This window comes from Rhipicephalus microplus, chromosome X (assembly GCF_043290135.1).
Source record: "Rhipicephalus microplus isolate Deutch F79 chromosome X, USDA_Rmic, whole genome shotgun sequence".
In the NCBI taxonomy this organism is placed as follows: Eukaryota; Metazoa; Arthropoda; class Arachnida; order Ixodida; family Ixodidae; genus Rhipicephalus; species Rhipicephalus microplus.
The window spans coordinates 139,850,367-139,865,452 of NC_134710.1; the positions used below are offsets into that span (position 1 = coordinate 139,850,367).

The 15,086-nt window shown below is 43.5% G+C and overlaps 1 protein-coding gene across 1 annotated transcript in view; it reads right to left on the bottom strand.

The window, feature by feature from the left end:
* Positions 1 to 2,008: 2,008 nt before the first annotated feature.
* Positions 2,009 to 15,086, bottom strand: part of LOC119176553 (regulation of nuclear pre-mRNA domain-containing protein 1B) — a 35,930-nt gene continuing 22,852 nt past the window's right edge. The window contains exons 4-7 of the mRNA XM_037427903.2: positions 13,255 to 13,409; positions 11,589 to 11,715; positions 6,238 to 6,413; positions 2,009 to 2,530 (exon numbers count right to left, since the gene is read on the bottom strand). Coding sequence (XP_037283800.1) covers positions 2,381 to 2,530; positions 6,238 to 6,413; positions 11,589 to 11,715; positions 13,255 to 13,409 — 608 coding nt within the window. The 3' untranslated portion in view covers positions 2,009 to 2,380. The remainder of the gene's footprint in view (positions 2,531 to 6,237; positions 6,414 to 11,588; positions 11,716 to 13,254; positions 13,410 to 15,086) is intronic.

Consider the following 15,086-nt stretch of genomic DNA (forward strand, 5'->3'; position numbering starts at 1 on the left):
GAAAACGGGAACTTCATTTTATTACTCGTGGGTTCAGACAACTACTGGCGGTTCGTGACTGGAAATATGAAAAGTGTGTGCAAGAAATGTAAAAATCTCAAAGCTGTGCACACTAAGCTTGGATGGGCTGTGCAAGGCCCGCTTCCTTTGTTAAGGGCCACTTCCGTTAACTGTTCCGCAGTCATTGTGCTTGGAACGTGCTTAGAAGAGCAATGTGTTTCGGCGGCTCCAACAGATTCGGAAAGTATTCATGTCAGAGCTTACAAAGAAACTGAGTTGTGCAGTGAACATAGGCTACAGCACTTCGAGAGAAATCAGATGAAGGAGGAAGGATGCTATACATTTAGACTCTCATGGAAGGAAAATTAATTCAAAGATGACAGCAGTCATGTGAAGGAGAATGACACAATCAATCATATGCCCGTCAATAAAGGAGCAGCTGGAAGATACCAAAAGAACATAACACAGCGAACGTTGAACGAAGAAGGCCCTTGTCAGAAACTGGATGACCAAAATCAAGGCGACAACAGAGCTTTTGTTTGGCATTTCCATACAAGCAAAGGAAATCCGAGAGACATATTAGCAAACGGCGTATCAGAGAACGTTGAACGAAGAAGGCCCTTGTCAGAAACTGGATGACCAAAATCAAGGCGACAACAGAGCTTTTGTTTGGCATTTCCATACAAGCAAAGGAAATCCGAGAGACATATTAGCAAAAGGCATATCAGTTGATAAATTAAAAAAGCTGAAAAATGCCCCAAGTAATCCTATTTAACTTAGTGGCTGGATTGGTAAGAACAGGGGCGAAAATTAAAAAAAAAGAAACGATAAGATCTGGGGTCTTACGAGCCAAAACTGGTAGTGTGGGCACCTGGATCAATTGTGACTACCTGGGCTGTTTTAATAATTGCTTGGACTCAGGTACACGGCTGTGAAAGACTACATTTCATCTAATCAGAATACAGCTGCCATGACAGGAGTTAAACCATGGGCCTCATGTTCACTAGTCATCATGGCAGGTACAAAACCTTTTTTTTTGTTTTAAATGAAGTACTACCACATAAAAAAAAGTTTGTTCAACATGGGAATAAGTTTGTTCAACATGCAAGACATCGCAGTCACAAACTCAACTATTACAGTCTTATGGTAATGGTGATTTTTTTTGTAATAACAGACTGGAATAGCTAACAAGTGTACCGTTTCCTACATAAATATATAATTAACTACAGATTACTGGTGAAAAAATTGCATCTCCTTATTATTTGATATTCGATTCGTATTCGAAGCTATGTACTTGTACTCGATTACTATTAGAAAATTTTGATATTCTATTGACGTTTGATATGTGAGGTTTAACGTCCCAAAACCACTATATGATTATGAGAGATGCCGTAGTGGAGGGTTCGGGAAATTTCAACCACCTGGGGTTCTTTAACGTGCACCAATATCTGAGCACAGGGGCCTACATCATTTCTGCCTCCACTGGAAATGCAGCGGCCGCAGCCGAGGGTTGATCCCGCGATTTGCGGGTCAGCAAAAATTTTGATTTTCGCACACCCCTAACAAAAGCCAGTCTGACTGGTGACATCATTCCTAGAGCATAACACAGCTTGTACACGGAATATATATATATAGTACTACATAACAAGAACACCTACACTTTCTGCACTTTCTAATTGTAAAATATACACACGGAGAGTACACTGCTTTCTCGTAATAGACAAAAGTAAATTAGAAAAAGCATTCATAGTTTGTGCCGACCAAAATGCATGTCTTATGTCAGGTTTTCATTATTACAAGCAAAGTACTGATGGCACAAGTATATTATATATTATGGTCTTCCTGATAGCTTTTCAAGCATTGCAACTTTTAACAAAAGTTTACAGTAGTGCACTGACATAATTAAACTGAAATGACATTTATGTTCTTAAATGTATTCTGTTTGTGGTGCTGGTATGGGGGGGGGGGGGGGGGGGGTAAGGGAAAAGAAAATGGCATCCTATGCACGTCGTTAAGGCTTAAAACACACCAAGACTAACATTCTTTTTATACTAGGCATTCTGCAGGTGCACAAGGCTTACAAATGGCCTGAAAGGTGACTATAGTGCCTCTCTAAACATCGATCACAGCAGCCACATTAAAGCATTGAATGTCCCCTCACAAAACCTAGAACAAGCCTACACTGCAACAAAAAGAGATGCAAAAAAAGAGAAATGCAGAACAATCTGGGCGAGGATGAGGGGGGAAGAGCACTACTTTGCAAGTTTCCCCCAATGCATAAATGACAGCCTTAACTCGTGGCTGCTAACCAGAGAAGACTGACTGCATGTCATGCAGTCAGAAGCAGTCCATTGTGGCCTGAGAACCGAGCAGACAAGAATCACTTGTGGCTGAAGAGATCCCCAGCTGATGGCAAGGGTGCCAGACCACCGGTGACACTTGGCAGCAAGGTAAGGTCAGGTAAATTCTGCAGGTGAGACTTGAGCTCGTTTCTGACATGCGTCACCTTGTGCAGCTTGTCTCGGTGTTCCTGCACATAGCAAGGCCAGACTCTCGTTAGTGATTATAAAACCTTCGTAAACAAAAAAAGATTGCCACTCATACCAGACACTCAAAATGGCCAGTCTTGCATGGCAGGACATGGTTATCGGGCTTTGTGAGAAGTATATGTAATTACAAAGTTTTCAAACATGCCAGAAGTGCAAGAAGAGGAGACACCTAGACATGAAGTCAGATGTTCCTAGAAACATGCATAACCAGAAATTGAGAAGGATGTGGCATTTAACACAAGGCTTGTAGTCTTGTAGTCATCAAGCTAACTGCACAAAAACGTCGCAGAACTCACATAAAAAAATGAATAATGATACAACTGTACTTACAAATGACATTAAATTGCATTATACTCCGCACAACCTTGCGTAGATAACAATGGTTAAAAAATTAAATTATGAGATTATACATCCCGAAATCATATGTATTGAAGCATGCCATAGTGGGGAATTCCAAATTAACGCTGACCATATAGGGTTCTTTAGCATGTACAGTGATAGTCAAATTATTATAGACCATAGCAGCACGTGGCAAAATGCTATGTTGTGCCTTTTGACAACTGCTTGCAAAGCTTGAGAAGATGCACAGTGCACGTACGTTCTTTTTTACCCGCCAGCCTGCTTGTTTTCTCACCTCAAGTGCACTTGTTCCAGAATGTCAGGGAAAACCCAACACGGCACTTATGCGGTCACTTTGGAAGCACCGAGCGATTTGTCCAACTAAAAACGTCGTCCTGGTTTGGAGCAGAGGACCAATATTTCAGCACCTTTCTTTCTTTCTCTTTTTGGTTGAAATACATGTGTACTTTCTTGCACCTTTGTGCTTGGCAGATGCCCTGTTTCTTCTTTCGTTGCACTTATGAATGGGCACAACATGCTTGCTCCAAGCACCACGAGAAATCGCAGCATGCATGATTAAGATGCACGAGTGAATGTGCTAAATATCTCATCACATATGTTAATTTGAGAAAAAGTAACACAAAGCATGTTTTGCGTGCCGCGGTGCATCTCAAAACAAGGCACAGAGCATGGCATGTATTCAACATTGCCAGTACAAGTTACGTATTTTCATTATAATACCATCGCTCATTTCTTCCACAGTGACTGAAGAAGGGACACCTTCTGCATAATTTGGTGTTCCAGTGCACGCACACTTGAAGCTAGCAAATGAGCAGGCTGGCAGGTAAGAAAAGACGCAGGCATGGTGCACACTTTTGAGCTTTGCAAGCTGCTGTCAAAAGGTGCCGCTGTGATGTTTGCCACACTAGAGTGCCTCGATGTCCTCCTCGCCCGCCCCTCCGTAGGGAGAGGAGACAACTGCGTCACTTACTACGGCGTCCCACATTATCACACCAGCTCCGACGAAGGGGGTGCATTGCTGACTCGTGTGTGGGCTCTTTGCAGGTGGTACAGAGGCTTTGCGTAGACTGTAATACTGAGGAAATGCATTAATGCATTATGACTGTTTAATTAATAATATTTTTGGAAGTTTAGAGTCTAACAGCTCACAGAAAAATATGCCACTTCACACGATCATGAGCTGTTTAACTGCTTTGCAACCGCTTGTTGGCAAAAAAGTTTAGTTACTTTAAAACGTAAAACAGCATTGTTTGGACTCTGTTGATCTTGCTCTGCGAGTGTAAAATGACACATTGCTTAAGCCTCGGTGTACAGCCATGTATAATCGGAGGTCGAATCATCGCAACCCCGTGTTTTCATCGCTCGTATGTGGGTAGTAGCCGCATTTTGCAGAGGACAGCTAAAATAGGTGGAACCGATAATCACAATAGCAGGGTGCAACGGCCAAAATAGAATTTGAAGCAATTTTCGTAGCAGGAAAATGTTACTTTTGGAGCACTAAAATCCAAATTTACACACACGAGTCATTGAACTAACAGTGCTGTGTTCCGTCGCTAGTGCTAACAGCCCCTTCCAACGCTTTTGCACCGGCCACCTGTGTAGTGTGGCAAAGGTCACTAAAAGGAACCTTGAAACGGTTTCGGCGATTTTGTACAAAACACATTTGGCCAGTAGACGAAGTCTCAAGGGTTATTTATAGACAGATTTGAGCTCTCTGCGTAAACTGTGTACATAATTTATTACAACGCATCAAAGCTGCGAATTCCTGCAGATCGTTGCGACTTGGTTAAATGTGTTTTAGACCGCCCATTCAGAGCGATATACTCTGGCCACTTGACGAGACCAGAGCACATCAGCAGCCATGTCATTGCGGCTGCTGATTTGATTGGCTGTCATGAGCTGTAGAATGTGCGGAAGCAAGATTGGCTGGTAGAATGGCGGCACCTGTCGGAACAGATATGAGCCACTCCGCAATCGTCACCTCTGTTGCTAGACGCGTGCGTGCTGCCAGGCGCACTATGTGATTGATGGCCTCCGACACTGCGCACAGCCTGTCAGCGTGCCATCGTGGAGGTCTAGACTGGTAAAAGCTCAAATTGTCGAGTGCGCTCATGAGAGCTCTGCGATCACCAGCGATGCCAGCATGCCTGATGAGTTGAGGGGGCCAGGCAGATGCGAGAAGGAGGAACAATATAATGGTACATGGCGTGTCACCAAAATTCTGGCGCGAATGGTCCGATGATATTCTAGACTAAACGCCGACAAAACTTCAAAAGATCGTTTCAGGGTTCCTTTAAGTGGCATTTTGCACGGGTTAGAAAACAAGGGCAAGAAATTTTTGTACCGCTACAGTTCCCCCACCCGGTTTATTTATTTATTTATTTTTTTTTCAGGATGGGGTTAGTATAGGAGAAAACTTCTCAGCTCACTTGTAAGATGTGTTTGACTAGGTAAAGTAACAACGGAACCAACTTGTTGGCTTGGCGATGGCACCTCATAGCTATCTTATGTGCCGTTGCTATGGCAACCAACAAGGTCACTAAGAATGCCAGCGTTCGCAACACATTGAGTTTATACGAGCGTAGCAACAGCGGCATACACTTCTAGCTTCAGTTTGAAACATGCCACAGCTGCGTTTGCTGACTAGCAAATTCATATTTTCCACGAGGCATTGCTGGCTATGGCAATGAATTTTTGTCTTGAAGTTGAGCCATCCCCCCGATAGATATCTGCTGCGGTCAGCAGACCAATGGGCGCACGGCGAAGTTACTTTATCAGGTCAATTGCATTTCACGAGTATCTTGCTGTGATGTATGGTTAGGGTTGGAATGCCTAGATTGATTGAGGTCGCAAGCTACAGGTGACCAATGTGGCCTCAATTTCTCGCTAAAATTAATGCAATTGAGAAAATTTTCTAGGCTGGTCAGGCATTTTGGCGCAGCGAGGGACATTTTCGTCAAATTTCATGGTTTTGGCACAGCTTGGCGTAAAAATGGGGAATGGTATCAGATTGACGCAATTGGCACAGCTGTTGCACCCCTGCAATATCATTTTGTTTTCATTATCACATGCTTGCCATCAGTGTCTACTCACTATCACATGCAGTCCTTGAGCTAGTCGCACAGACAGACCCAAATCTGGTACGATGATTATAGTATGTGCTTACACTAAAGACAACTGCAACAGCAAAACGGTCTTCGGGCAGCTTATGACACCAGTGGCCTGCTAGGCAAGAATAATGTAATTTTTATTGTCACATACAGCAAAAACTAGTGACACAAATGAACCCGCCTTTTCATTCATCTCATGCTCCCAACGACAGTCTCACCTCCAGTTTCTCCTCCGCAAGTGCCATGAGCTCTCGCTGGTGGAACGTAAAGCTGGCCAGCATCTGCGAGACTTGCTTGCGGTCTTCTAATTCCTGGGCCAACCGGCTGTTGTACTCAGCCAGCAAAGAGCATGCCTCCTCCACTTGAGCAGAGAGACGATCTGCCGTCTGTCGGTCTGTGTGAGAACTACTAGTGAGCCATGCATGGGTATTCGTACAAACACAGTCGAGCCCACATATAACGGCCCCACTTAAAACAAACTTTCGGTTAAAACGAACGATACCCTCGTGACCGTGAAAATATACATTATTTCAATGGTACAAAATCGCACTTACAACAAACGTCCCTGAGCGCCGCCGATCGGTTACAGCGGACTGAGTTGGCACTCCGGCGACTTCCCAAAAAACCACTTTCGACCACCGATAAACCATTGCCGAGGCGCCCATAGATTCTTATTGTTAAAACGCCGACCCTGCCTCCCCACCACTCTAGTTGTGGCTCTCCCCGACAGTTTTTTTATTGCGCACCCCTCTGTCTTTTGCTCTCAAGCTGATCTGAGCACCTCGAATCGCCAGACGAGACCTGTGTTTTCACACTGCCACCGATCTTTCGAAGACCAGTCAGCCGACTAGTCTACCCTCAGTTTTTGATCGCCGGTTTTGTTGTTGGCGTCGCTGGCCTGGATAACCAGACCATGTGCCAATATCATAGGCCCCGACTGTACCCGACCATCTGCGTCTTGTCTGGATCAGTGTCGTATCCTTCCAACGCACGCGTGTACGCTATTCCATCGACTCTGATAATTCACGATTCGTTCTTTGTTTAGGACCTGTTCTCGCTTACTTCGCACTTCACTCAGCATGCCCTCCGCATGCGTGCAAAAGCGCAAGCCCAGCTGTTACACGAAACAAATCGAGATTATCGAAGTCAATGAGACCGCGCAATCCCGCCGGTGCTATAAAATAATTCTTTGACCACTGCGCTCGTGCGCAACTTTCCCAAGTTTTTCTACCTGTGAGCTGCGCGTTTTGTGGACCTTTCAAGCAAGGTACCCGACCTACCTTCTTCCCGCGAGTCGTTAAGTTCTCAAGGTCGCCTTTCAGCCATATCCTCCCCTTTCTTCACTCTATCGCAACTCCTTCCCTCTCTTGCACATCTGCTATCCTATCCTCTCTTTATTGGAACTCCTTCGCCCATCTCCACTGCTCCATGACGCCAGCTATACACTGGCTCGAATTCAGAAGTTTCGTTTTTCAACTAGAAACAAGCCCAGACTCGTACCACGCGTTCTGGCTTAAGTGTCACATGTGCGTGTCTTGCTCGCTGTTGGTGTGCACGTGTGGTCAGGATGGCGGACGAGATGCCTTTTGCGCTTTTTCCTGCCACTCAACAAAATGTCGAAAGTGCGATTGCTTGGATTGGCCGTAATCTACGGCTGCGCTGTGGAGCCCTTGCTCATAGCTGTTGACCACCTGGCAGCCAACTTTCTGCTTCGGGCGTCCCAGTATTCAGCTGCGGAGATGAAGGCTTCGTGAGCGGCGGTGACAGCTACATGAACGCGAAACTGTTTTCACAAGGCCGACTTCGTCGATGTCGGGCCTGATGCCGAGCCTGAAGCTTCCGAACAGGGCCACTGCGGGGGTGATTTGTGGCAGAGCGTTGTTGACTCTAACATGGGAGAGCAGGTGAGACATTTGTTGCGATGATTTCATTATGGCCGATGATGATGCTAACACTGTGAAACAGTTCACAGATGAGGGCATTGTGAATGAAGTGTGCGGCAAGAGTGATTTGGAGGAATCGGATGACTATGACGATGAAACTTTGGAGCCAGTGTCCACAAACATGCTTGCAGTGCATCAATAGCCTTTTAGGCAGCTTGTATATACCCCGGGCTTCGGTGAAAAGCACGCTGCCACTTTAAATAAACTCGAGGCCATCCTGATCCCCTTCAGTCACGAAATATAATGAGCTGTCAGAAATGCCTCAAAGTCACGTGGCACAATTCCAAGGCACTCAGTATTACATTTCAAGTAAGAAAATAAAGAAAAGTGTAGTTCAGTGTGCATTCTGGTAATTAAAGTTAATGAGTCTGTAACTAATTATCTTATTCTGCCACCAGTCTGCTTCAGTACTTACTTTATAAAAAGAACCCGTAATTAGGCCCGAAATTCATGCACAGTTTGTTTTTTGGTTGTATTTGTTTCGAGCGAAAAAAAAAAATACTTTTCACATTTGTCTTGGAATGAGTCACGTAGAACAATCGTCGAACATGGCATTGCATCCAGCAAAGTGATCCTCCGCAGCGATATGCAGCATAGTGTAGTTAAATAATCGCGAGTTGTCCATTCAGTAGGCCTGGACAAATGTGGACACTAAGTTTCAAGCCATTTGATGAAACACACAGTGTGTGATGTGCCATTGAAGTTAGCGTCTCCATTTGTACACACCGTGACTGAACGGAATATTATCGTTTCTGCTCTTTGAAACACGTGCATCATAAACTTTTTTGAAAAAAAAAAAAGTTGTTTTCACTGGCAACTTTCTTTTTAAAGCCGTGTTTCCTTTACTACGACCTTCGGGATATAGCGTACGGATGCCGTGTCACGCTCAGGTTCGTTATAAGCGGGCTCGACTGCAGCACAAAACCCAATTCACCTAACCCCAGAAGGTTGCTTTTTAGCAAACAGAAGCTTGCTTTTAGCATCACTGCTACAACGCCACTGGAACCAGCACATCAAGTGTTAAATGCACAGATTTGCTTCAACAGCAGCCCCATGTACCGTCAACAGCAAAAGTTTGTACCACGTGAGTGCGTTCCAAACGGCCAGTCCGCGCCACCTAGCGGTACGCCATCCACCATCGACTGCAGTGCTAAGCCAGAAACGGCTCTTCTTGTTATTCACTTGCCTTTCAATTTTCTGCTGCTGCGTAGCACATTGTTAGTTCGCAGTTTTCACGTGAAGCGTTTATCTACCGTATGACTGTCAAATTTCTATTTTCACAGCAGGATCAATACTATCACGGCGTGCCTCGAACATCATTCTGTTGGCTAGGTATCACTTTGTGATAAAGATTGCACGTAGACACAAATGCAAAAATACATGTAACGTTAAAAAGTGAAAGATGAAAATTATACGTACCCAGTCAGAAAACAAGACAGACAATACATACAGGGATGGATGCGACCCGGGCGCTGAGATGCTGCCGATCCCCACTGACATAGCAGAAGTGTAGCGAAGAGGCTTTCGGCTACGCGCTCACGTGGTTCGTAAACTATTGTGGTCAACTGTACATACAATAAGTTGAACACTGTCATGTTTGAGCGACCAGTGCTTGATAACATTTCTCTGATTGTGCATGGCAAAATGATGACATTATGAAGAGGCATGGCACTTCAAATTTTTTAAGGTGCATCTGTATTCAAGTACAAAAAACTTTTTGTATTTTATTTACTTCATTGTAATGTGTCCACAGAAAGAATTGAAACTTCAACTTTTGAGCTCAGCAGAGAATGTGGGTAGGCCACAGTGAATAGCCTACAGTGGGGAGTCCGCAGTTGTTCTTTATAATTTTACCACGTCCACTGCTCTCGAAAAATGACAGACAGCAAGACACTGAGCAGCTAGTAGTGCAACTATTGCCCAATTTCATTTTAAAGAGACACTAAAGGCAACTTTCAAGTCGATGTTTATTGTTTAAATGGCAGTCAAGAAACCTCGTAGTGTTACTTTTGTGCTAAGGAAGTGCGTATTTTAAAATAAAATCACATTTTAGTGGTCCGCATAGGGTTAGCACACTTCAAATTACCTGCCCAAACGAAACATCTCAAGTCACTTTTGCCGTTCACAATGTTAGCCAGCTTTACTGCGCGGCCGCCAAGACTAGTAGCAGCGAGAGCCACAGCAGCTACAACGGCAATTCAACAATTTCCTGCCATTCACTCAGAAATGGCAGATGTAATTGGTTCAACTAGGCCCCGCCAGATGGCAAGACCTGTCCAGTTTAACCATGACAAAATTGAATTTTTGAACCTCTTGTGCCATTCCCCATAGTGACTAATGTACAGTAGTTCATTTTTCCATGAATCAAACAGAAACCGTCAAGCAGCATTTTATTATGTCTCTTGATGCATGGAAGGTTCTTTATTTGGTGCAGCTAGTTCGATTACTAGTGATTAACTGTAGGCGGTACAGCTGACGTCATCGGGATCATTTTGAAAATTTCCTACTGCGACGCATGTATTCCTGTTCATTTACCCTAATTCCTTAGTAAGTAGGGTGCTGCTGGTGATAATATTGTTGTTTTAGATATTGTCATACATTGAGCTTTCACTCTGATGTAAATTGTTATTTGACTTTAGTGTTTCTTTAATTAAACAATTTAAATAATTTTTTGTAAATGCCTTTTGTTTTCAATACGTATTTAAGCACAATGACAAAACTACCATATACAAAGTTCCACCATAATGAAACATTCTGCACCCATAATTGTGGAAGAAAATAACTATGAATGTAGCGAGCCCCTTTTGCTTTATTATTATCCATTATAATAAGAACCAACTGTATATACTATATATAAACCATATGGTATTTGGTAATGAATCATAGCTGATTTGTATTCAGTGTATAAAGCAACTGTCTGCAAAGAGCTTATTTAATAACATCTAGGGTTTTATGCCCAAAAAGCACGACATGATTATGAGAGATGCCATAGTGGAGGGCTCCAGAAATTTTGACTTAACGTGCAAAGGCATCACACAATACACGGGCCTCCAGCATTTTGCCTCAATCGAAAGCTGACTGCAGTGGCCAGGATTAAACTCTCAACCTTAGGGTTAGCAGCCAAGCACCGTAAACACTACACCACCGCTGCAGACATAAATTATTCAAGGCCTAAAACCTAGACTGTGGCAACTTTAATATCAGAGTTCAGATTCGGTTGGTGAAGTATTTAGAAACAATCGTAAGTAATTCAATTATTTAGAAATATTTATTGTTTATGAGCCAACGTAAAGTTATTCTGGCCCTTTCTAAACGCAAGCTATTCAACACAGAGAAATTATACAAGCAATTTTGATCCACATCTGGAAGACAAAGATTTGAATAATTTGGTACTACATTATTTGCTTCATTGGTGGGCCAGTTTCACTTTAATGCACTAAGAAAACACACTACTTTGCAAGTGCTACCAATAAATGAAATGATCATACCTTCTTATAAACTGAGCAAAAAAAAAATGCTAAACCGGATTAATTCTCAACTAGGTTTCATGCAAAACTGAACCCTTTATCAGAAGAGAACTTCCAAATGGTACCAATATGTTATTTGGAAACTTGAAGCCAGCTCACCCTGAATTTTCTCTAGCAAGGAGGCATCTGATACCTCTGGGGGTAGACTGGCTATACGTTCTCGAACAACAGCATCAGAGGAGGCTGTGTTCTCCAAGTCAGCCAATGCCTTGATCAGAACCCCTGGCTGTCAGAAAAGGTCAATATCAATAAGTAAAATAAAAAAAGGGTTACAAACCTCATGTACAATCATAGCAGCACAAAGATATGCACACACATTTTCCCTTTAGAATTTGCAGAGTGCTAAACAGCACTCAAGCTCAAACTACAAGGATAACAAATGTGAGCCCAGAACACGTGTAAATGTTTTTTAAAGGGCCAGAAATTGTTATAAATAAAATATGTGTACTTTTACTTCGTGAACATGCCCCCGTAATAATTTTGTGAATACGTGCTATAATAAGGAAGTTGCAGGGGCTAGAACATTGCTTCCAGCTGGTTTCAAATTTTTGCATGGCCTCGCCACCCTTCTTCTTCAGAGGGAGGGAAAACATAGCCCGTCGTCATGACTGCACCCACTTCGGCAACGTGACAAGATGTGAGCAATTGACGCCGTCGGCGAACTCAATCAATTGCACCGCACTTCCACTTGCTGTGGTGCCTTGTTGTTTACCGTTTACCTGGTGATGATCTTTGTCCTCAGCCCAGTCACTCGATTTGCAGCCGACAATGATGGCAGCGAAACTGCGTTGCAAATTGCAGACATGAAGTTGACCCAGTTTTTCGGGGGTTCGATTTTTCGCAAGCGGACTGTCGCAACATCTGGTAGCAGTGACACAAAACACAAATAAAGTGCTTAATAGTGGATGTTCTCATGAACAAGTGGCGAAAAAATCTGCTCACTCCTAGAAACTGGGCCAGCGACTTGTCCGGCTTTCAATACATGATGCCTATGGGGAGTTTCGCAACTCGTATGATTGTAGCTCTGTCATTAGCTACGGGTGGGAACAAGAACTGTCGTCGACTTCACTAGTGTTTGTTGAGACCTGGCTTAGACCAATCGACAAGCTGCGTGCTACGTTATGTCGCCGATCGCTGAGTTGGCGTCACTGCGCGCGGAAGGAGCATTGGTCAGGCGTAGGAAAGGAGCGCGGGAATTGTTTTTCGAAATGGAGGTTGTGCGCGGCGCGCAGCTCTGTAATATTCAGAAAACATGATCGCTGCGGTCTACTCTACGAATCACTAAGCCTGCTGGGGGGGGGGGGGGTGTAAAAAAAAAGTTGGAGCCTGTTGACTGGCCCTTTAATGAAGAAAGGAATAGTACCAAAACAAAAAAGCATTCAAAGCCTGTAAACAAAAAACTGGCACACTGGAATGATGGAGCATACTTCAGGAATAATGCAGACACCACTCTTGCATGCCCCACAGCCTTCATAATCAAGAAGGTAAAGCAGTGCTGCCTGGATTGTATCAGCTTAGCACATGCTACAGCACTGAGCAACATGTCAATGGTAAAAGTCTATTACATCAAACCAGTTCTAGAACTCATTCAGGAAATTGGGCATGTGAAACCCAAAGCCAAACTGACACTGTGAAAGAATTTTTTTTTGTTATTCCACACCTAGCTCTATCAGCCACAACCAGTCATACCATAACCAAACCATTTATACCATTATAAAGTGCCTGGTCAAAAAACTTTCATGCATTTTATGATGATACCACTTACATCTGGAGGTTCTCCCGACTTTTCAGCATCCTTGTCTATCTTTTCTGAAGGTTCTTCACCACAATCAGAAGGCTTCTTTCGCTTTGCTGCAGGCTCGGCATCATTCCATAAAGGCGTGCCCTCATGGGAAGACGGGGCATGTCCCTTGTGGTGCACTGGGCCACACAAATGCCATATAACACAAGCAAACCATTTAGCAATGCAGTGAGCCATGCACAAAAAAAAATTCAAGCTGTTGTAGACCCCACTTGTTCTGGAGCTACCAGAATTGTTACCTTTTCTTTCTCAAAATATCACACATTTTTCTCGACTTGCTCTTCAATGAAGCTCCTCTTCTACATCTCTGACTTCTAAGAAATCATCTCTCTCTCCTGCTCTACAAAGCAATAATCAGTACAAAGCTCCAATATCTAATGGGATCCTTCCTCTAACACCCTCATTAACTCTCTCGAACTTGTCCACAATAATGCTGCTAGATTCACTCACATGTACTGCCTGCATCACTCGTGAAAAGACGCTCAGAAACTCTCCTTCCTCATTTCAAGCCACAAACATTTTCAGCTGTTGCCCACAGCGTCCTGCACGTCTCCACGCATCAGCCACATAAACAAAGTCTGCATTGCACCGTGCCCTACAAAAACCTACCTGCAATCCTTCATTCTTTGTACTTCTAAGGACTGGAATATCCTTCCCGGATGAATTGCCTCCATAATAGGCCCTGTTTGTTTTCATGGACTTATATAGCTAACACTATATACCATAAGCAACTTTATTCCTTGTTACTCTTACATGTACTGCTGCATAGCTGTTAAACCATACTAGTTATTATTGTACGATAATGTATTCATTTTTTGTTTTGTCTTTTTGCTCCAATACAGCTGTTAATCTTGATGTATTCTCACATGTACTTCTCGCTTCTTTAATGCCATTGGGCCTCTCAAGTACTGGTAAATAAACAAAAAATATATCATCATCATCATCATCAGCCTGACTACGTCCACTGCAGGACAAAGGCCTCTCCCATGTTCCACCAGTCAACTCTGTCCTGTGCTTTCTGCTGCCAATTTATACCCGCAAACTTCTTAACCTCATCTGCCCACCTAACTTCCCCCTAATCTGCTTGCCTTCTCTGGGAATCCAGTCAGTTACCCTTAATGACCAGCGGTTATCCTGCCTGCGTGCTACATGCCCGGCTCATGTCTATTTCCTCTTCTTGATTTCAACTATGATATCCTTAATCCCGTTTTATTCCCTGATCCACTCTGCTCTCTTCTTGTCTCTTAAGGTTACACCTATCATTTTCCTTTCCATCGCTCGCTGCGTCGTCCTCAATTTAAGCTGAACCCTCTTTGTAAGTCCCTAGGTTTTGGCTCCATAGCTAAGTACTGGCAAGATGCAGCTGTTACCGTACATACCTTCTTGAGGGATAGTGGCAATCTACCAGTCATGATTTGAGAGTGCTTTCCAAATGTGTACCACCCCATTCTTATTCTTCTCGTTACTTCAATCTCGTGGTTCGACTCCGCGGTTATTACTTGTCCTAAGTAGACGTAGTTTTTTTACAACTTCAAGTGCACTATTATCCATCTCGAAGCACTGTTCTCTTCCGAGATTGTTGTATATTACTTTCGTTTTCTGCAGATTAAATTTAAGACCTATCTTTCTGCTCTCCTTGTCTAACTCCGTAATCAAACTCCGCAATGAAATCTTACCGGCGAAGTGCAGGTTACTAAGGTACTCTTCATTAACTATTATCCCTTACTCTTCCCATTCAAGGCTTCTGAAAACCTCCTGTAAGCAAGCGGTAAGTAGCATTGAAAAGATTGTATCCC